This window comes from Marmota marmota, unplaced genomic scaffold (genome assembly GCF_001458135.2).
Source record: "Marmota marmota marmota unplaced genomic scaffold, marMar, whole genome shotgun sequence".
Classification (NCBI taxonomy): Eukaryota; Metazoa; Chordata; class Mammalia; order Rodentia; family Sciuridae; genus Marmota; species Marmota marmota.
The window spans coordinates 9651862-9675986 of record NW_026000241.1 but is presented as its reverse complement, the minus strand read 5'-3'; the positions used below and the strand labels follow the sequence as shown (position 1 = coordinate 9675986).

The 24125-nt window shown below is 35.0% G+C and overlaps 1 protein-coding gene across 2 annotated transcripts in view; it reads left to right on the top strand.

Moving 5' to 3' along the window:
- Positions 1-24125, top strand: part of Sacm1l (SAC1 like phosphatidylinositide phosphatase) — a 53040-nt gene that overhangs the window by 14713 nt on the left and 14202 nt on the right. The window contains exons 2-11 of one of the 2 annotated variants that reach the window (XM_015489381.2): positions 1904-2001; positions 4967-5041; positions 6804-6931; positions 9164-9313; positions 11721-11780; positions 12957-12990; positions 16755-16856; positions 18779-18864; positions 19638-19724; positions 20201-20269. In XM_015489381.2, coding sequence (XP_015344867.1) covers positions 1904-2001; positions 4967-5041; positions 6804-6931; positions 9164-9313; positions 11721-11780; positions 12957-12990; positions 16755-16856; positions 18779-18864; positions 19638-19724; positions 20201-20269 — 889 coding nt within the window. Of the gene's footprint in view, positions 1-1903; positions 2002-4966; positions 5042-6803; positions 6932-9163; positions 9314-11720; positions 11781-12956; positions 12991-16754; positions 16857-18778; positions 18865-19637; positions 19725-20200; positions 20270-24125 lie in introns of those variants that run through there. The other variant, XM_048795274.1, reaches the window with a different exon arrangement.

Here is a 24125-nt window from a genome sequence, read left to right as displayed (position 1 = left end):
AGTTTTGTTTTTCAGGTCTGCTTTTTACTTAAAAAAAATTGTGTACTATGTTTTATTCATCACCTACCTCCTAGTCTCCAGTGTTTGTGTAATGCTTAAGCACATGGTATCTTTTCAGTACATGTTAGAAGTGTTACACTTAGAGTATATTTAATGTTTGCATAAAGCATCTTCTACAGATGTGGACTGAATTTTTTTAAATGATTTAAGACTAAAGGTAATAAGAATAATAAAGAATAGCAGTCTGGAATTTTAAAAATATTTTGTTTCAGAACTTCTTCCCTTTTTTATAGCTTTATTAATGTTTCATATGTTTATTAATGTTTCATATAAGCTTTATATATTTAAAGTGTTGTACAGTTTAATGAATTTTGACACATTTTTACATCCTTGAAACTGTTGCCAGTGTTAAGGTAGAGAACCCCATGTCTTTCTCCCTTCCCATACAAGTTTAACATAAATGCACTGTATGGTTGGACCCAGCCATTTCTCTTCTGAGTGGTACCAGAGAGAGATGAATACATGTCAGCTTTAAGACTTACACAGGAATGTTTGTAAGACCTCTGTTCATAATAACCTCAAACCAGAAACAACCTAAATGTGCATCAGCAAGTGAATGAATAAACAAGTTGTGATATATCCATACAATGGAATATATTTAGTAATAAAAAGAAATGAACTATTAGATTGAAGACTGCCTTTTTTGTTGAACATGTTTTTTGCTTGACTTTTGTTTTTATTCTCTTAAGATGTTCCCTAAAATGAAGGAAACTAATCTAATATTAACTGATTTGTTACTGATGAGTCATAAATGGTTGTAAGTTATATTTGGGTAATCAAATATTCCTTAAAGAATTTATGATTCTTCATGGTGGGGTGAATCAGAATAGTGGGAGTAGAATGAAGAAGAAAGAAAAAGCCTTCAGATTTGCTGCTGCACAAGTAGGATTTTTTCAAGTCTGGTTTATGAACAATAAAAGTTAGTTTTTGGGGGACCTGCACACCTTCTGCAGCCTTGCTCAGCTCCTGGGGAGGCGCCTCCCCTGTGCCTTCAGGGACAGCAGCCTTGGCCGACAGACAGCAGCCCGTGCTTTACAGTTCTAAGTAGGTCCTTAATCATGTGTCCTTAACCACGCAGAGTTGTTTGCCTGAGCAAGCTATTCTTTAGGAACCAACTGTTAATTTTTGTTAGACTCTGGTTACAAAGTCAAAAAACTTTTGAGTAATATGCCCCAGCTTTATTTGATTGTATTCTTTTTTCTTTACAGAACAGTAAGTTTTGTTGTTGTTGTTTTAAGTTTTTGTTTGGAACACATAGCTTTCTAACAAAAAGAATCTGAATCTTAAACAATTTTTTAGAAATATTTTGTTAAAAATGTGTTCATTATTATTTTTAGCTAATACTAACCTCTTGCTTACTAAGTAGCAAATGTTGTTCCAAATTCAAAGATTAGCACATTTAATCCACACAACAGTCCTGGTGGTGAGTCTGATATTATCCTTTTTTTTAAGGGAATGGGGTGAACAGAGAGGATGAGTAACTTGCCTAAGGTCACACAACACAGGTAGTCTGGTTCTAGATTGTATTGCTGTCTTCTGCATGGCGGTGAATACAGGTGATAAATTAGATTTGATAATGATTTTCTTGTGTAAGTCCAGGTGATTAATTTTATAGAAATTTTTCTATAATTTTATAGAAAATTAAAACTTCATCATTGTATAAAGTGTGAGTGAACGGGGTTGCAATAAACTTATGAGGACAGCAAACTTACCACTTCCTCTACTTAGAAGCTAGGAAAATGATGTCACATTAAAACCCTGCTGTAATTTTACAATAAAGAGGGTTTTTTTTTTTAAGTTTTCATTTCATTTGATTTATTTATGCCTTTCAATTTCTTCTTAGGCATATTACACCTGAAAAATTTTATGTGGAAGCTTGTGATGATGGAGCAGATGACGTACTTACCATTGACCGTGTGTCCACAGAGGTCACCCTTGCAGGTATTGTGTAGCTTGAAGTGCCTGAGAAAGATTTTATACTAAATTACAGTCATTAAAATGTTACTCAGAGTTATTTCAGTGTGTGGATCCCTGTATATTTTGGTTTTGCTTCTCTGGATTGTGAAAAACAATTTTTTTTCAGTTTTGTGGGACACTGATTTATAAGTAGATTAATGCAAAATAATTTGGTGATAAATTAATGTATCATGTGGTTTTACAATTAGAATTTCATATTTCATTGGCTTAGAATTTACCTCCAGATAGATTCCATGTTCTTGTTAAAGTATAATATTTGAATAACCTTAGAGCAGGCATTCAGTTAATGTTCTTCGCATAAAGTGAAAAATATGAGAATGTTTTCAGTGAGTTAGTGAACTATAAGAAATGTGTGACTATAAAATTTCCATTTCTTTGGTTATTTGATTATTTTGGTAAGTACCATGCACAGTTTTCCTTTGATCAAATGGAATTAGAGTTCTTTGATAATTTGGCATTTTGTAGTTGTTGCTTGGTGACTGTTCTCAAGATAGCTGATTGGTTTTAGCCAATGTTTGTATACCTCTCCTAAAGTTTATTTACACTACTGCTCCTTTTTGCCATAGTGATATAAGCTCATGTTTTATAAGAGCTTTCAAATGGGTGTGTTTTCATTTTTTTTTGTGTGTGTGTGTGTGTGTGATACTGGTGATAGAATTCAGGGGCACTCAACCACTGAGCCACATCCCCATCCCAATTTTGTATTTTTATTCAGTGACAGGGTCTCAGTCAGTTGCTTAGCATCTTACTTTTGCTGAGGCTGGCCTTGAACTCTCAATCCTCCTGCCTCAGCCTCCTGAGTCGCTGGAATTACAGGCATGTGCCACTATGCCTGGCACCACTTGAATTTCCTTCCTTTTTTTTTTTTGTTTTTGGTGGTTCTGGGTATTGAACCCAGGCCTTGTGCATGTGTTGACCTTCCGTTGACATGTTATGTGTAAGTGGAGAGTGTAGACCCATTTGAGTAGACTGAAAGTTACTGGTTTAAATGTGAAGACGATGATGATACCAGCAGTCATCAGTGGGCACAGTGCTTTGAGCAGTCAGTAGTGATGAGGGCTGACTCACTCACAGTTTCTCAGTGTTTCATTTTACCAGTAGCTTTGCAAACTGTGGTCACGGAAAGAAGGGGTTTTTTTCCTTCCTTGGGAAACTATCATATATGCTAGGACTTATCACAGTTTTATTGCTGTCATCCTCCAGTTAATATAATTTACAGCTTTATCAGTAGTACATTTGAGTTTACCAGATAATCTCAATATATTCAGAATTTACTCAGAGCTATTCATTCATGCACAGGCATTTCTATTTTTCATGTTGTAATTGTGGCACAGATAGCTAAGAATTACAGGCATGTGCTACCATGCCTGGCAATACTTGAATTCCTTCTCTTTTTTTTTGGTGGTTCTGGGGATTGAACCCAGGCCTTGTGCTTGTGTTCACCTTCCATTGACATGTTACGTGTAAGTAGAGAGTGTATTGGATTATTGGATTATTAAGAGATAGACAAGTGAATTTTAGACCTTTTCTGGAGTTACTTTATTCAGAGTAACAGAATTACTGGTATGACTGCCTTTAAGAACTAGGCCTTGGGTATATGGCAATATTTTAAAAATGGCTTTCAGGATGATAAGTTGCAATTTAAAGGAAAGCTTTCTGCCCTTTTTTTTTTTTTTTTAATTTGGGAAACCTTGGGTTAAGCAGTGGAAAAGTTTTTTATTTTATTTTTAATTACAGTTGGACACCATATCTTTATTTTATTTACTTATAATTATATAGTGCTGAGGATCAAACCCAGGGCCTTGCACGTGCTAGGCGAGTGCTCTACCGCTGAGCCCCAGCCCTAGCCCAGTGGAATAGTTTTCTTCTGCCTTCTCAGAGCCTTTACTTTCCTATTGTGTGTGTGACTTTCTCTGTAGGAGGGGGACTAAAGTGCCACAGTCTGGCTGCAGCAAAATAACCAGGGGGTGACGAACAACTTGTGTACATTGATACAACAGGAGTGGAAGCCGTTTATTGTAGGACAGGAGGGGTATATATACATTCCACACAGCTTATCTTAATTAACATAAACTAGATACAGCAGTCAACCAATAAGGAATCTCTACACTTAATGGCTCGCTGGCGTTACTTCACAAACCACTCCCTCTGCAAAATGCCAGGCGCCATCTTGACTTGTTTACAGACTCTAACACTAAAGGTAATTGGAGATGAAGCAAAATGAGCGTATTTGACTATGGGACTCTCCCTCTTCCCTTTTAAGGCCCTGTGTTTTCAACTAGAGTTCTTCAAAATGCATTTGTGAAACATTAACTGCGAGTTTTAGGAATTGTGTGAAGTGAATCCTGTAAGATACTCTCCAGTTAATAAGGGCATCATTGATAAAATCAAGGTCAAGAATGGTGCCTTCCTGCATACCTGTGAATTGTGGCTAGACCCAAGGAGGAAGCTTTTTCTTCCTCTTTCATCCCTTGGATCTTTGCCTTCATATCCCACATTCTTAGATGTGAGCAGACAAGGCCTGCATGTATTCAGTTAGTTGCATGTTAAGATTAAAAACTTATCTGAAACCTTTACTTCCATTATTTACTTTAATTCTCTTAAAGGAATAGGTTCTTAGTTTCTGGCAAGAGGTTGAATAAATTTGGTTGAAAATGGGCTTTAGAAATGGCCCATGACTGACCTGATGAGGAAGCTAGAGCATATTACTCAACACAACACCCTACATGAGTAAAGGCCTTTATATATCATGTGTACATCTCCACCTGATGCTCTGCCACAGTGGAGGTCTGACATTAGGGCATATTGCTTTTTTAGAAAAATCATGCAAATGAATTTAGTTGAAGTAACTTGTAATCAAACTAAATTTCTATTTCTGTTGGTGAGCTTTTTCTGTGTAACTTTTTTTCCTTTGTTTCTTTCTTTTAAGCCAAGAAAGATGTTCCTCCTTCAGCTGTCACAAGACCAATATTTGGTATACTGGGCACAATCCATCTGGTGGCAGGTAAGAGAAAATAAGCTAAGATCAACAAAGAAGGCAATTAGAGTGTGAAAGTATACTTCATATCATGCTTTCTAGGCTAAGTATTTGTCATTAGTTTCCCTCTCTCTTCTCTCTCTCTCTCTCTCTTTTTTTTTTTTTTTTTTTTTTTTTGTGGTTCTTGGGGTGAACCCAGGGCCTTGAGTATGTGAGGCAAGCTCTCTGCCAACTGAGCCTCTGTCATTAGTTTCTAAAAATAATGCTCCTCAAATGGTTAAATTTATTAGCCTGGAGTTCCATTTTAAAAGAAAGATTTCATGTTTAGTTTTATTTCAAGTAGATTTGAAATCTGTCATCATTTATACATTTTTCATATATTCTGAGAGTATTTAAATAAAAATTTTGTGCATTGATGGATCAGGATATTCTATATCTTCAGCCCTATCTGGATATGACATAGTGTGTATGTGTTACAGAATGTTACTTGGTTTTGAGTTATTAAAAAGGTGATTTGAGGGCTGCTCAGTGGTAGAGCACTTGCCTAGCATGTGTGAGGCCCTTGGTTCAACCTTTAAAAAAAAAAAGTTGATTTTTGGTCATCTAAATTCCATTTCATTATGAATTGCATTCTGCCATCATGTATAACAAATTAGAATAAATAAAGAATTTAATAAAGAAAAAATAAATTTAATTGAACTTTTAAAAAGTTGTTATTTCAGTCATTGTGCTAGATGTTGAGTTAGAAAAGAAAGTCTCTGTTCTGTTCATTCACAGTCTCATAAGAGAGCATATAAATAGTAGATTGTGACAAATTTTTGAAGAGATACGTATACAGGAAAACTTCCAGTGAGGACACTTGCAGGTAGAGGATTGAACAGGCCTTGAGAACTGATCCAGTGAGGGCTCAGTGCTTAAGTAGTATGTCAGAGTTCTCAGGTTCTATCCCTAGCAACACACACACACACACACACCCCAAAAAACAAAAACCAGAAGAATTAATATAATGAGAAAGGGTCTCTCTGTTTTATTTGTCTGGGGATGAGGCTGCCAGGATCATGTCGGTGTACTGTGCATGGACCACAGTGACTTCTTGATTCCCAGCAACTCATCCTTGTAATATTGCAGTAACCAGTGAGTTTACTCCCTGTCACATTTTTCTACCGTTTAGAGTGTCTCCAAGGACATAGGAATAGTATAGAGGAGATGTTGCCCTTGGGTAGCAGATTTTGTGACTGTCATACTTCAAACTATGTGCAGGAAAATGATAGAGACCTGAATGCCTTAGGGGTGATGAGAGAGGAAGTGTTTTCTATCTTTTCTTTCTTCCTTTCATCCCTCTCTTCCTTTCTGTGCTGCTCATGGAACCCAGGGGCCTCAAGTATACCAGGCAAATGTTGTACCACCGAGCCACACCCCCAGTCCTCTTTCTCCATTTTCTACCTGCTAGGACCACTCCTTTGGTGACCAAAAGGTTTTGTGTTTATCTTTTTGAGAAAAAATTGACCTTTCAATGAGAATTTTTCTAATATGCTAGTCTCTGTATTCATAAGTTGTATGATTGCTTTTAAAAATGGTACTTTTGAGTAGCACATTACAGTCTCATTTTCTTCTAGCCATTTAAAGTTTAAAAATAAAGACTATTACTCTGTTACTTTGGCTTTTTCTTTTCCTTTAGTGTTGTTGGGGGGGTCAAACATAGGGCCTTGCACATGCTAAGCTAAATCCCCAGCCCCACTCTGTGAGACTTTTTTATTATTTATGTGTGTTTGGTCATACTTTTTTGTAGGTAATTATCTTATCGTCATTACCAAAAAGACAAAAATAGGTGAATTTTTCAATCATGTAATCTGGAGAGCAACAGATTTTGATGTCCTTTCTTATAAGAAGACAATGTTGCACTTAACTGATATTCAGGTAAGAACTGGAAGTAATTATTAATTGCAAGACCCAACAAAGTACCATGGGGCAAGGGGTTGCAGAATACAAAGTATATTTGATGAATTTCTTCTAAGCTTAATTATGAGGCAGCCTTTAGGGAAATGTCATTAGACCTATGTTTTTACCTATCCATAGATGATATTTTAAGAAATAGTTCATGTATTTTATTGGTTTTAATGTCTTCTTTTTAAAATAATCTTTAAATTATGAAATTTCTTATAGACAGAAAAGGACAAACAAAAAATGCATCCAGATTTAACTTCATGTTTTCTGTAAAGAAGTATTAGATACTTTTGAAGTTCTGCTCATTTCATTCCCTTTTTGTGCAGAGAAAAGTTTTCTTCACTTTTACCATATGTGAATAGAAGTAGTGGGTGTATGTGCATGTATGCACGTGTACACAGAATATATGCATGTATTTGCAGGCAGTCCTTCTTTGCCTGATAGGAATCTATATGCACAGATGTCAGTTACCTGTCCCCCAACAACACAGTTTAAATTTTAGTTATCACAATAGATTAACTGAAGAAATAACTTTACAAAGATGAAAGTGTGAAGAAGCAAATGACAACTGTGGAAGTGAAATTGAAATTGAATGCATGCAATTGAACATAAATGGAGCACAGAAGAACTAGCTGACTATAGGCATGCTAACACTGTCTTAGAGGCTGTAGTTAGGCTGGCAGAAGTTGGAGTGAAGGCAAACTTATATATATTAATGATGAAGTGACTGTGACAAAAAGGAAGAAGAGGAAGTGATAACTTCAAAAACTTTCATGATAAATTAGAACCCTTGTGTTGTGACATTTAAACTGCAAAGTGTCAGAAACTGATTTAGACTTGGAAAGGTGTATGACAGTTTACCAAGGATGGAGTAGGTATTTTGTATCATGAGTTATATAACAGGGAAGAAGGCAAGCACTGTTAGTTTCCATTGATGAAATTTTTAAAAAGAAACAAATATTTTTAATTCTTATGTTTCTAATGCTTGGAGTGTGCTAAAAATATTAGTTTTACTATTTTTTATTTCCATGTACATTTATAACTTACAATAAGAGAATTTTTAATATTTTGACAAACACTTTTAAATATCATGGAACAATCATCTTTTCTAATGAATTATTAAGATGGTTTAAGATTATTAAAGTTAAAATAGTATCATCGTTTTTACAGTTTCACCCACAGTACAAAGTGAAGATGACCTATATACAAACAGGATCTATTTTTGCTTGAAAGTATATGTAAGACTTGGCACGAATGGCATTACTCTGTACTGGTTGAAACTTATTATTTAAAAATAATATTATGGTTAGATATTTACACCTATGAGTGTTTTCCAAAGTAATTTTATGTTATAGTGTTTGCCTTAAAAATGAAGTTGTATTTTTATATCCAAGATTACAAAAATGTTTGTTTCTGAAAGACAATATATTTTTCCAAAACACATACCTTACCTGTGATAAACCTTTAAAACAATTAGACTATAGCGCTGTCTTAAATAAGTAAAATGTGGCATGTGATTTTTATACTTTTGAGTCATGATATTTTTAAAGAAATAAAAATGGCAGTATTCATTTAATAACCCTGGAATATTTACCTGGAATGAATTCTTCCTCATTGCTGCTCTCTCTCTGTGTTGTCAGGCCCTGAGCTGATGTTAGCTTTGCTTGCTACATCTGCTTTGACTTTACCTTCAATTAAAAAAAAAAAGAAGAGAAATTTAAACTCAAATTAATAATTTTTAGTATGTAGACTTGTAACTCGTGGATTAACATGTTAATCATTTGGTAATCATTAGAAATTATCCCTCATGAATTTGTATGTTTCATTTGCCAAGTGAGGCTAACCAAGCAGGGTTGTTGTGAAGATTAAAGAGAATGAATGCAGTGTCTGGCATACAGTAGGTCATAATCTAAGATGATAATGTTTTGTTAAAACAACTCTTCTACCTTTTGGAGTAAAAATTGTGAAAAGGAGTCCTGCCTAATCAGGTCATGTGATAAGACCCTGAAATATTTGTATGTTCTATGTAAGGAGCTCTCCTAGGTCCTCAGAACATAATGTGCCTCCCCTTCTCTGCCCAGTCCTTGCGCTGGTGCTGCTTAGTGACACTGGATTTAACACATGTTTATTTTGTCTTATTCTCATTTTGACAGATTTCCTTTTTTCAACTATGAAACATACTGATTTCCCCCGCTTTGTTTACAGTTACAAGATAATAAAACTTTCCTTTCGATGCTGAACCATGTCTTGAGTGTGGATGGGTTTTACTTTTCAACAACGTATGATTTGACCCATACTTTGCAGCGGTTGTCCAACACCAGTCCAGAATTCCAAGAAATGAGTCTCTTGGAACGGGTAAGCTTGATCTTCACTTATTTATTCTTAGTTTTCTTTTTAAAGGACATGTCTCATTGATCCATAAAAAAATTATTTTTTAATTTATATTTCCTTTTTTTTTTCTTTTGTGGTATTAGGGATTAAGCCCAGGTTCTCACACATGCTAGGCAAGTGCTCTACCACTGAGTTATACCCTCAGCAGTATTTTGCCTTTTCTTTACTCTCAGGTATATATATTAGGATCATGTGTGGCTCTTTGAAAACATACCATGTTTTAAGTGTATATCACTGTCTCAAGTTGAGGGCCCTGGAATCAATACGTGAACACAACCAAGATTGAGAAGAACTGGGGTAGATGTTCAAAAGTCTAGTCTAAACACACATGTAGGCGATTAGAATTTTTGCATCAATATTACCAGACTATCAAGTGCTGACTCTCAGGTTTCAGGTCTTCCAGCATTGCATTCATTTGTAATTCCATAGATTTCAGTGGCCTGTATTGTTGGCAATATAATGAGGTTTATAAAAATCGATTTTCTAGCAATTAATGTTCTTTTGGTAGTGATATTATTTAAACATTTTTAAACTATAAAAGTAACAATTTGTTAAGAGCTTGAAAGTATTCTTTTAAGTTTTTTTGTTATTTTGCCTTTTTTTTTTTTTTTTTTTTTTAATTAGGCCTCAGATGATCTCAACTAGAACTTTCTGCTATTCAGGAAACTGAATAATTGCTGCTCTGATTTTTTTTAAATTAACAAACCATAGATGTGTTTAGGGGGTAGCCAGAATTTAAAAAGTTGCTGTTATCTCTTAGGTTGGACCATATGAAAGTGCCAGTTATTGACCATTTTTAACCACTAAAAATGATACTTCCATATAGTTCAACCTAAATTAACATTTTAGTTGACTGATCTTTTGAGTAAAATTTTATACTCTCAATCAAGTAAAATTATAAATTCATATGTTAATTTATATATAGGATAAGCAGTCAAGAAGTTTGGCTTTTAAATAAAAGAGAGTGAAGTGTTTTTCATTGTTTATTAAACTTCTCTTGAGTGCCTGTCATGAACCAGCCACTGTATTAGCTAGTGGGGACCCAGAATGAAAAGCTGTGGCCCCTGCTCTGTGGAAGAGCATATAGTCTATTTAGGAGTTGTGTGATAGACACATATATCTTAAATACTTTATCTTAGCTTAAAATTTCTTTATCCATCAGTGTTTTCATGTAGAAACATAGATGTTTCTTCTTCTTTTTTTTTTTTGTACCAGAAATTTAGAGACTGATTCTCACTGAGATGCTTAAGGCCTCGCTACATTGCTTAGTCTGGCTTTGAATTTGCAATCCTGCCTCAGCCTCCTGAGTTGCTGGGATTACAGGCCACATCACCATGCTTTTCTTTTTCGTTAGTTCCTGGATTCCAGATTGTCTTGTCTTTTGTTAATCACATCCATTCAACTTTCCAGTTTGAGTCTTTTAAAGATGAACATCTTAGAACAATTTGTGAGCAGAATCCTGTAGGTTTTTTAGTATGTTCCTTTCTAATCTTTCTTAGTTGCCACTTTCACTAATTCAGTGGCAATTTTGTTTTAGCGACTTGCCCCTTATCAATTTTTATTTCAAATCATTCAACTTCATAGAAATAGCAATTTATTTTTAGTTTTATTTCATTAATTTAGAAAACATTTAGTTAATATGCAGTCACATCATTATGTAATGATGAATAACTAGTATGCCTGTCATAAACTAACTGGGAATATGTGTTCAGCTCTCAGTTAATGCCAAGTGTAAGGGCCATTCCCTATGAACTTTAGGTATGATTCAGCTGAGTGCTTAATACAGAGACTGCAGAGAGTTGGTCCATCTGCTGAGTCAAATAAACAGAGGTTGTTGAGGAGCTTCCTCTGTATTTGTAGTTGAGTATCCGAGTAGCCAGAGAGTTAAGTAGAGGTTGCCAGATCCTAGGCCTGTTTAGGCCAGGAAGAGTTTGGTTCTTAGATGGCAGAGAGTCACTGAAGAATGTCAAGCAGATAAGAGACAGGAGGTGAGAGAAATCCTCCTGGCAGCACTGAGGAGGATGTGTGGGAGGGCTGATGCCAACACTGGAAGAAAAGGGGGAGGCTGGTGCAGTAGTGAGGCCGGAGTCAGATATTGCTGAGAGGGATGGAGGGAGAAATGTAGAACAGAGTGTGGATTTTGAAGGAGATTTGGTACTAGACAGTTGGCTAACGGAAGGGAAAGAGAGACCCTGAGAGGACTGCCAGGCTTCTCTCAGAGGCAGACAGGAGAGGGCAGATTTAAAGGGGGAGGATGTATTCTGGTGGGAGCCACCAGATGGAGATATTGATGAGTGTAGTTTTTTTTTTTTTTTCTATAGAAACTCAACATCACAGGAGCTATTTTATTAAGTTTTAAAACTTCTCTCAGGCAGATCAGCGATTTGTATGGAATGGTCATCTTCTAAGAGAACTGTCTGCTCAGCCAGAGGTAATGTAACTAACTAAAATCTGCTTACTTGTCACAGTTTTCATTTATACATGTTATAAAAAGACTATCTAATCACTAAGGATTTGGATAAATAATTCTAATTTAACTATAACTTACACATTTTGATCATGTCTACCCTCTTGTATCACTCTGGATTGAAGAAACCTAATGTTACTGTAATCTTTGTTAGTTTTCTATCACAGTGACAAAATACTTGAGGATAAGACAGAAGTTTTATTTTGGCCCATAGTTTTAGAGGTTTCAGTCTCTAATTGCTTTTGGGCCTGTGGTGAGGCAGAACGTCATGGCAGGGAACGCATGGTAGGGCAAATCTGCTTACCTCATGGTGACCAGGAAGCAGAGAGAGAGAGAGGTGGGAGTGGGCCAGGTTCCCCATCCCCTTCAAGGGCACACTCCTAGTGACCTAACTTCTTTCCAGTAGGCCCCAACTCCTGAAGTTTCTACCACTTCATAATAGGGTCACAGATTGGTGGCTACTCCTTTAACACATGACCATTGGGGGACATTTAAAACTCAAATAATAGTACCAACAGAAGCCTTAAGTTAAAAAACATTGTTTTCTGTAAGAGAGCTGGAATGAGTCTTGGTGGATGAATAATGAAGAAATGAAGGGCTGTGACTCAGTACCCAGGCTGAGTGGAAAGCTTTGCACCTGTCTTCCTAGGGTTGTGTGAGGCCCTTCTGTCTTGGAGAGAGACATGCCCAGATGCCACCTACCTCTTTCCTTTGTTTATGCAAATGAGTATAAGGAGGAGGCCCTGCTAGAAAAACATAATATATTGATTCTAGGAAAATAGGCTTGTTTACCTTATTTCTTGACATTTGTTAGGCTTTTTTTGAGAAAACTAGTTCCAAGCTACAAACAGCGTGGAATGTCTTTTCCAGGAGGAGTGAATTGGTTGTAAGCAAACACTGAGAAGGAGGGAGGTATATATTCTGCAACTTCATGTAGTTTTATTAGTTTCCAAAATTTGAGTAATCAAGCCCAAATGATTGTACTGCATATCTAATGTAATTAGAGACATTCTTTAAAATGAAAAGTTATGTGAAAGCTTACTACCATGTTATGTAAGTGTATTACCTCCCTGTGTATAAATGTATTTATTTATTTCTAAGATATGTTGATTCTAAATACATTGTATATCTTCATTTCAGGTTCACCGTTTTGCTCTTCCAGTGTTACATGGTTGTATCCTTACCTGATATTACTCTCTAGTTTCTAGCAGTCTATTAAAGTATATTATAAGATAGATTTGGAGATAGTGTCATATCTGGCATGAAAAGAGTATTTGGGGATTAATGGAAATTGCTACTGATAAGAAAATTAAACTCATTGACATGAAATCTTAGCATTGATTATGAACAACTTTTTTCAAAAGAACTCTCAGACTAAATTATTGTCTCTGTTCAAGAGTTTGGGGGCTGGTAGTTTAAAGGAAGGAATTTGTGTACTATATTTTGCATTTATTTTATATTATATCAGTGAATTGTGCAGTAGAAGTGTGAACTTGTCTGTTTAAATGAAACCATTCCTTAGTAATTAATAAAGCTAGATTCAGGGACTAGGATGATTGACAGCTTGGAGAGGAGAAATGCAATTAAAAATTTTATTTGCATTTAAAGTAATGATAGAAATGAAAATCAAGTATAAAGAATAATGCTTGGGGAAAACCATAGCACAAATGCAAATTAAGTAGTGGTTGTATAATTGTAAGCTCATTTAAAAAACATGTCCTTAGCAGAGATAAATTAATAAAAATAGGGAAGAGAAATCAAAGTGTGAAATATGATATATCAAGAACTATGTAATGTTTTGAACAACCAACAATAAAAAATTAAAAAAAAAATAGGGAAGAGAAGTGAGCTGGCTCTTGAAGGATAGGTACAGTATATGCTAATGAGTGTTTGTAATTAGGACTGTGGTGTATAGAAATTGAGGTAATATCTTTTTATCAAGTAACCCCAAGGAACTTATTGTCACAACAGTCTTATTTATTCATTATGTTAACAGGATTTTATTATTATATTTGTTCTACTTAAAAGCAGGAAAGTAATAGAAGAAACGTTTTACATAGTTATGAAAGAATAACATTAGAAAATCTCAGGATAAAAGGCTTACCTATTTCACTTTATTTTTTTTGTACCAGGATTGAACCTGGGGGCACTTAATTACTGAGCCAAATCCACAGCCCTTTTTATTTTTCATTTTTTTATTTTGAAACAGGGTCTCACTAAGTTACTCAGGGCCTTGCTAAGTTCCTGAGGCTGGCTTTGAACTCATGATCCTCCTGCCTCCTGACCACAGGTGTATGCCACTGTGCCTGGCTCACTTTACATTTAAAGCATTAAATGAGCTTTTTTTTTTTTTTTAATTTTAACATTTATTTATTTTTTTTAGTTTTCGGCGGACACATCATCTTTGTTTGTATGTGGTGCTGAGGATCGAACCCGGGCCGCACGCATGCCAGACAAGTGTGCTACCGCTTGAGCCACATCCCCAGCCCCGAGCTTTTGTTTAATGTAAATTGGTGACTAGGAACATAGTTCCATTTTCACATAACATAGAGAGAGGTCTGCAAGTACAAAGGTCTAAGGCAAAAGCTTGGCTGGAGCAGAGTATAGACAAGGAGAGGCAGGAGCAGTGTTCAGCTGCATTCTGTCATCAGCTGGGTGCAGATAACTAAAGAGTTTTCTGGAATAACTGTAGCTTTTACTTTCACTGTGATGAAAAATTTTGAGGAGGGTTTGAGTTTGAAAATTGGCATGGTAAGACAGTGTCACTCTGATTGTGATATAGAGAATGGGCCAAAGGTGAGCAAGGGTGGATGGATGCAAGGAAAAATTAGGAAGAATGAGTTGGAGTTATCCAGCTGAGAAGTGACGTTGCCTAGGACCAGGGTGGAAATGTGACATTGGTGAAAGATGATCAGATTTTAGGTAACTTTTAAAGACAAAACCAACAGAATTTTCTAATATTGTACATGGTGAATGAAAAAGAGATTAGTGTGACTCTGAGGTTCTTGGCCAGAGTATGGAGGTGGGCTGGAGGTAGAAGAAGATTATCAGAGTCCATTTTGAACTGTTAAGCTTGAGGTTTCCATAGATAACCAAATAAAGATGACGAGAAGGCATTGGATCAGATGGGACTGGAGTTCAGGGAAGAAGTTCATGCTGGAGACAAATTTGAATATGTTCAGGGTATAGATGGCATTTTAAGCCATGGAACTGGATGAGGTCACCAAAGGAAGAAATGTACACAGAGAAGAGAAACAGTTATGGGAAAGGGGTGTCAGGGAGAAATGACCTGAAGGGGAAGGGAGTTCTAGATAGAGAAAAAATGTTAGATCCATGAACTGTAGTCCTCAGTGAGGATGAAGGACTTGAGAAGTGAGGATCCCAAGCGAGTGTGCTAAAACAGTAGGTCCTAGGGTATTCCACACTTCAAAAATCAGAGAAAAAGGAGATGGGGTCGTAGCTCAGTGCTAGAGCGCTTGACTAGCACGTGTGAGGCCCTGGGTTTGATCCTTAGCACCACATAAAAATAAATAAATAAAATAAAGGTATTGTGTCTATCTACAACTAAAAATAGTTTTTAAAAAGAGAAATGAATATGAACCAGCAAAAGCCAGTGAGGAAGAGGAAAACCAGGTCAGAAATAGGGTCCCAGGAGCAAGCAAAGTTTCCAAGAGGGTGTGAGTAGCTGATATGCTGCTGATTAGTTAAATATGATGACTATTGGGGAAGGAGATTATGTTTTTGCTTCTCCCTAACTAAGGGATATTACTAAATTTTTAAAGATTTAGGAGAAGGAGAAGACTGCATGCTGAAGGATGCCTGTGAGTAGATGAGGTGGAGTGCTAGGCACGGGTAGAGGGCCCATCATGCTGTTAACCCACGACTGTAGAAGCCAAGCAGAGGTGTGGATATGGGTGCTGGTGGTTGTATGAATGTGGTAGGAGCATGTAGAGGACTTTTATCTTCACAGTGAAATAGGAAACCTTGTTATTGGTTGTGAGTGGACTGAGAGGAGTGTTGGAGGTGAGGAGACTGTGAAATGGACATCCTGGGGAGTAGCAGTGGGTCATGCTGGGAGTTACCTTATTGATAAGAGTAGAGATTAATTCATTCACTTTTTTAAATTATAGTGTTTGTATTTTGTTCTTGAGATATATATATCGTAATCAGAGGGAAGTGATTCACAAAGTAGTCATATTTTCTGGTAGATTTAGCTCTCTAAGAGTAGGCTCATGTCTTACTCATCTTTGTGCCCTGCCTCTAAATAGATAATTTGGGTGAGTAAATGAATAATGCTGCCTTGAAATCTTCTCTGGTGTTGTGGGAGCCTAAGAAGAGCCATTAGTAAGTCTGATGATGCCAGGTAATAGGAATGAATCATTAGCGATTCATATTGCTGGGGTCAAAATGGTACCGCCATTTTGTTTGGCATTCTCTTTGTGAATTTGCCAGCCCTCCTCCTGTGTGTTCCCAATACATTCATACCAGGAGATATTTACAGACATGCTCATAGCAACATGTTAGAGCAAAACTATGAATACAAGTTCCATCAGCAGAAGAATTAGGTCTTTTGTGGCATGGTCCTTAAAGATTACACATAGCACTGCAGAGGACTAAAGTGCTTTATGCAATGTTAAGATGAATCTTGGGGACTTATAGGGAAGAAAAAAAAAAGGCTTGAAGTTTATAAATAGTGAAGGACCATTTTTATAAAACTCAAAAACAAGCTCTGTGCTTTTAACTCATGGTTGCATGTATTGAAACTAAAAAGGGGAGTGGCTCCACTTACTAAAGACTTGTGAATATTCATGGGGAACCAGAAAAATTTGCGTGTTCTATCCCTTTTTCTTTTCGGACCATTGATATTAGGGTAACAATAGTCAAATATAGAAATGATACATATATTTCTACATGTTATATTTTTTTAATATGGTTAAGTTATTACTATGCACTCATGTTCTATCAATGGAAAATACTTCAATTGGATTCTCATCTCCAGGAGAAGTTGTTTCAGAGCTGGCGTGCGTTATTATGTAAGAGGTGAGCTTCTTTTTGTCAGTGTGATTCAGTACCAGTTCATATCTATCTCTAATCAACATCTCTCTTATGGTGATATGACTGTAATCTTTTGTGTTTTGTATTCATTATTATTTGTTAAATATTTGTATCCTGCTTCATTATAATAGGTAGGTCTTGTGTGTTTTACTCCAACTACTGTAATCACATGATTACAACGTGACACTATACGCTACTTCTTTAACAGCTCTAAGAGGAAAAGCACGTTTGTTAGATGTTGGAAAGTACAGCTGAACTCTGTAGATTTCAGTAACCTAAACTCATATTAGAATGTTCTTTCTCTTATTACTCTTGATTTATTTACCTGTGTAAAGCTAGACATTTGACCTCTTGCCTTCACTTTGTAAAATGTTTAGAGTTAGAAACTCTCTTGTAGAAACTAGGTTTTCTTCGATAGAAGTATATTTTATAATTGCAATTTTTTAATAGGCAGTAAATTTGCATATTTCAAATATTAAAAAAGATTTTAAGAGGTACTAAAAATGTCCGTCCCATTGTTGTCTTCATCTGCTCAGTTCTTAGTCCTACCAAGTAATCACGTTAGTTTCTTGTTTATCCTTCTGGATAATTTTATGTTGGACAGGTATTTGTTAATTATTTTTCTTCTTTTGTAGACAGTAGTTATACACTTTACATTTTCCTATGCCCTGTTTTCTTCCTTTTTTAAAATTTGGTATGTCTTGGCAATCTTTTCATAAAGAGATCTCTCTCACCTTTTCTTCTCCCTTTCCCTTTTCCATTCTTCCTCCTCTCTTCATTGTTAAAGTATCTCTGTATTGTTTCTTAATTGGAATTATGGAAGGAAAAAAAAACAGCTTATGCCTCTGAAGATAATCTTAGGATTATTAAGATCAAGTCATTGCTAATTTGGCTCAATAATTTCGTCCTCTTGTGGTAATACATTAACAAAAACAATAATACTGCACACATACCTCAAAATAGTATATTTGAGAAATATATCACATAGAAAGGGTGCTAAGAAATATTTTGAGAGCTAAAAATCCATTGCTTTCTGAGAATTTAGTAATTTGTGTTAGGGACTAGCTTGAAAGTTGCTTTTGCTTAGCAAGTCTTTGTTAGCAAAAAAATATAAATAACTTTGTAAGGGAGCACTTCAGATACTGGAAAGGACTAAGCTCTGCCAACACTGTAGAGCAGTACTTTCCACACCAGGTTTCATTGGTATATTCATGGAGTTTAGAAGCTCTAGAATCATATGCAGTTTCTGTGTTTATTTTGATAATTAAAATTAACAGGCATCTTTCAGAAATCTTCTGAATTATTATAACTAAACAGTATTACTGTTGTGGGCCTCATTTGCCTATAATATTGTGTTATTACTAAGTATGATCACTTAAGTTGATTGTTTTTCAACTTTCAGAGTACTGTTTTTCAAAGTAGGATTTGTGGACATGCTTGAGAATTTTTTTTTTTTTTTTTGGAAGATGTCTCAAGAAGCACTGTTTTAGAAAAAGTTTGTATAAAAAAAGTGACTAGCTTCATTTGTTTATTAATAGGTCTTTTTTTTTAATATTTATTTTTTAGTTGTAGTTGGACACAACACCTTTATTTCACTTGTTTATTTTTGTATATGGTGCTGAAGATCGAACCCAGGGTCTCGCACGTGCAAGGCGAGCGCTCTACCGCTGAGCCACAACCCCAGCCCTACTAATAGGTCTTTAAAACTCCTATTTAAACCTGTTTAAATCAGTAAGCTGTTAGTTTTCAGGTCATATGTAATGTATTTGTTTAAATTTTAATTTTATAAGTACTTTCCCTTAAATTTGAACTGAGTTAATTTGTTCTAAGTGAACTTGAATTAGTGAGTTTCTGATGTGTTTCTTATGTACTAATTATAATTAAATCTTAATTTTTTCTCAATTTAGGAATTGATTCTGAAGGCCATGCAGCTAACTTTGTAGAAACAGAACAAATTGTTCACTATAATGGGAGCAGGGCTTCATTTGTACAGGTAAGTTATGACGGTGTCTGATTGGCAGCCTGCCTTTTGGCCTTTTCTGCTTGATCATAATTTTCTGTCATGTTGGAATCTTCCTCCCCTTCCTTTCCCCTCTTTAAGTAATATCTTTGTCTACCATGTGTAAGAAGTACCCCCCTCCCCTCCCCAAAGAATTGTTCATTAATCAGGCACTGTTCTGCTGACATTTCCTGCTCTTAAATACCTAAAGGAGAGGGTAGGGGAGGAGGGGTATGGTTATGGAAATGTAGCCACTTGTCTGAGGATAGGCTGTTGGCTTCTGGTTGGCTTTGCCTGCCTTGCACTTCACTGTGAAGTAATACCTCTCATCTGTTGCCTCCTCATGGAATTGTGGATCACTCCTGCTCCAGTGATAGTGTGTAATGTATTCATGTGTTCATAACTTTATTCATTTAAGAATGAATAAAGCAGTTTTAAAAATTTTCATGCTGCCAAATTATATAATAAACATGCCTTATTAATTTTTACTTGTGGGTAAATTGATTTATTTTAGAATTTAGGGAAAATACAAAACTGTCTACTACACAAATGCCATGTATGTAAAATTAGGACAAAGAGTCCTTTCTGAGCATTTTCCTACAAAATATGAACTTTTAGAGTAGGTGTGTATGTACCTCTTCCATAGCTGGTAGGTTGTATTATCTTATACCTTTGCAGAGTCACTAATATTTATACTGCTAACAATGAGTAAGTTGAGAAAAACAGTTTGTATGTATTTGATTTCACATTTCTCTCTTTTCTTTTAGACTCGAGGATCAATCCCTGTTTTCTGGTCCCAAAGACCAAACCTCAAGTACAAACCACGGCCGCAGATCAACAAAGTAGCAAATCATGTGTGTATCTTTCATTGGCTAAAAGTAGAAGCTCAGGGGCCATTTAGGTTTGCATATAAAGCTCTAGTTCTCCATAAGCAGAATTCAACATCTTGAGGTCCTTCTTGATTTTGGCACACAGTGAACCTCTAAACCAAAATGCTTCAAAGATTGCATATTAGAAATATGTGGGAAATGACTGTGCTTGAATGTTGATGGCAAATACAGATTTGAGGGAGCTCAGTAAGATTTACAACTTATGCTGTTGAAAATACTTAGTATATTTTATTTGAGGTTGTGCTCAGAATTAGACTAGTATTGTAGCTAAGAGTAAAATGGCTTGTAATTACTGTTTACTACATAGTATTTAGAATATCTAGAAAGCATCCTGATATGCTTTCTTGAGTATAGAAATGGGACATTTAAGGAGGTACTTTTAAAAAATTATAAAATATTCCTATAATGTAATATGGTAAATATCTATTTCCCCCCTCTAGATGGATGGTTTCCAAAGGCATTTTGATTCACAAGTAATTATTTATGGAAAACAAGTCATAATCAATCTGGTAGGTTTCTTGCATGTTTCTTTGGGGGGTGGAAATAAAACAATAATTTTGTTAATAGAAAATTTATAATTTTAAACATTTTTTAAATATACAATTCAGAGGCATTAAGTATTTCATAGTGTTTTATACCCATCACCACTATTCATTTCTGCTACTTTTCATCATACCAAACTCTGTACTCATTAAGTAATAACTTCCTATTACCTCCCTCACACCAGCCTCTATTAATTATTTTATTTCCAATCTCTCTGAACTTCCCTATTTTAGGTTCCCAATGTAAATAGAATCATATTATCTTTGTCCTTTTGTATTTTACTTATTTCACTTAGTATAAATGTTATAAACATTTTAAAGATTCATCCACGTTGTAGCATGTTTCAGAATTTTATTCTTTTTTAAGATTGAATAGTATTCTGTTGTAGCTGTATGTTACATTCATCTATTGATAGTTATTTAGCTTATTTCTACTTTTTGGCTATTGTGAATAATGCCATTATGAACATTCATGTGCAAGCTTCTCTACTTGAGTCTCTGCTTCCAATTCTTTTAGATTTAATTTTTTTCCCCCAGTGCTAGGGATTATACCCAGGGCATCATGCATTCTAGACAAGTGTTCTACCACTGAGCCATATCTCCAACCCTTAATTCTTTTAGGTATATTCCTAGAAGTGGAATTGCTAGATCATGTGATGATTCTGTTTAATATTTTGAGGAACAACAGAACTGTTATTCATAGTGGCTGCCCCATTTCTATTGGCAGTTCAGTAGGGTAGGGTTGCAGTTTCTCCAGTCCCTGGCAACAGTTATTTTGATGATAGGTATACTAATGGGTGTGGAATTGGTGTCTCATAGTGGTTTTGATTTAGATTTATGTAATGACTGGTGATGTTGAACATCTTTTCATGTGCTTATTGGCCATTTGTGTATCTTTTTTTAGGAGCATTTCTTTTTTTTTTTCTATGATGTTTACTTAAGTCAGTTTTTTTTTTTTTTTTTTTTTTTGTGGTTCTGGGGATTGAACCCAGGGCCTTGTGCATGCAAAGCAAGCCCTCTACCAAATGAGCTATATATCCCCAGCCCTTGTTTTGTCTCTGTTGTGAGTGGTAGTCATTCTGTCTATATCCTGGATATTTAGAGGTTTTTTTCAAATATTTTCTCCTATTCTTTCAGTTGGCTTTTCATTCTCTTGAGAGTAGTATGTAGTGCACAAAAGCTTTTAATTCTAATGAAGTTCAGCTTATCTGTTTTTTCTTTTGTTGTCTGTGCTCTTGGTGTCATATCAAACAAACTCATTGCTAAATCCATGAATTGTCCCTGTATTTTCTTCAAAGAATTTTCTAAAAAAGCTTTAGATCTGACATTTAGGCCTTTGATCCATTTTGAGTTAACTTTTGTATGTGGTGTAAGGTAAGGGTACACCTTCATTTTTTGCATATAGATTTCTAGTTTTTTGAACACCATTTGTCAAAAAGACTGTCCAGTTCTTATTGAATGGTTGAGACCTCCTTATCAAAAATCAGTTGAACTTATATGCAAGGGCCAATTTGGGGACCTTCTGTCCTATGCCATTGGCCTGTGTTGTGTGTCCTTATGTCAGTATGACACTGTGGCTTTTTTTAGTAAGTTTTGAAATCAAGAAGCATGAGATCCCCCTCCAACTTCTTCTTCCTTTTGCAAGATTATTTTGGCTATTTGGGGTCCCTTGAAATTCCATTCCATTGGAGGTTTTTCTATTTCTGCAAAAAATGCCACTGAGATTTTTTTTAAATTTCCTGATTTTTTGCCATTGAGATTTTAATAGAGATTATAGGGACTCTGTAGATGACTTTGGGTAGTATTATCATCTTAATATTTTAAGTGTCAGCCCATGAACACCGATGTCTTTCCATTTTTAAGTTTCAGCAATGTAGTTTTGGGGGAACATGTTTTCATTTCCTTGAATAAGTTTATTCCTGAGTATTCTTTCTGATGCTATTGTAAATGGAACTCTTAATTTTCTTTTAGAACTTTTCATTGTTAGTGTATAGAAATGTAACTGATTATTGTGTGTTGATTTTTGTATGCTGCAGCTTTGCTGAATTTATTATCTTTAATAAATATGTAGTTTTTGGTTTTTTGTGGTATCATTGTTTGACTTTGATATCGGGATAATCTTTTTCTTATAAAACAAGTTAGAAATCATTCCCTCTTCTGTGTTTTGAAAAAGAAGAGTGGTGTTAATTCTTCCATAAATGTTTGGTAAAATTCACCTGTGAAGCTATTTGGTTTAGGGCTTTTTGTTGGGAAACTTTTCAGTACTCATTCAGTCTCCTTTCTAGTTATTGGTTGATTGATATTTTCTCTCTTTATGATTAAGTTTTGGTAGATTCTGTATGTCTAGGAATTTATTCATATCTAGGTTATACATTTGTTGATACATGAGTGCTAATATTTTAATATTAATATTAAAATAATACTTTAATCCTTTTTATTTCTCAAAAATTGTTAGTAATGTCCTCACTATCATTTCTAGTTTTAGTAATTTGAGTCTTCTCTCTTTTTTTTTGAATGGAGGGGGGTCATTCTAGCTAAAGTTTTTTTAATTTTATTAACCTTTTCAAACAATGGACTTTTTGTTTTGTTGGTATTCTCTCTTGGTTTTCTATTTGTTTTGTTTCTCTCTGCTCTAATCTTTATCATGTCCTTTACTTGTGTTAGCTTTGGGTTTAGTTTGCTCTCCTTTTTCTAGTTCTAGACATTTGACTCTTATTTTCTAGTTTCTAGATATAAAATTAGATCATGGATTGAGGTTCTCCTTTTTTTTTTTTTTTTTGTATGCCTTTATAGCAGTGAATTCTTCTTAGCACTGCTTTTGCTTTACCTCATAAGTTGTGGCATATTATATTGTCCATTTGTCTCAAGTACTTTTTAATTTCTCTGGTGATTTTTTTCTTTGACCCAGTGGTTGTTCAGGAGTATGTTGCTTTCACATATTTGTGAAATTTCTATTCTTCTTCTGTTACTGTGATCAGAAAATATATTTTACTTTTTAAAAATTTATTAGAAGACTTGCTTTGTGGACTGACATATGGATTATCCTGGAGAATGTTCCATGTGCCCTTTGGAAAGATGTGTATTCTGCTGTTAATGGGGTAGAATATTCTGCATATTTGTTGGCCTAATGGGATCTATGTTACTTAAATCCTCCATTTTCTTATGGATCCTCTGTATGATTGTTTTGTCTGTTATAAAAATGAGGTATTGAAAGTTTTCAACTATTATGGTTAGACTTTTATATTGCCAGTGTTGCTTCATTATATTTTTGGACTCTGATGGCTTGTTGCTTCTTTATTTTTAATTGTTAGATCTTCTTGGTGAATTGACTCTTTTATTAATATTTAATGTTCTCTTATAACAGCTTTTCACTTAGAGTATATTTTACCCGATACTAATACAATTGCTCTAGCTCTTTTGATTGCTATTTGCACAGAATATCTTCTTTCATCCTTTTACTTTCAACCTGTATGTATCTTGAAAGTAAATGTCTTATAAACACCATAGGGTTCGTTCTTATTTTCTGTCCTTTCTCCCAATCTATCTCTTTTTATTGAAGAATTAATTCACTTATATTTAAATTAATTACTGATAACAAAGGATTTGCTTTTGCCATTTTGCTATTATTTCCTATATGACCTGTAGTTTTTGTTACCTATTTCCTCCATTGCTGTCTTTTGTGTTTAGTTGATTCTTTGTAGTGATATGTTTGAATTGCCTTCTTATTTTCTTTTGTGTATATTCTGTAGCTTTCTTTTGGTTAGCCCGAGGATCATATATAATTTCTAAAGTTAAAACTATCTAATTTTAATTATAACCAATT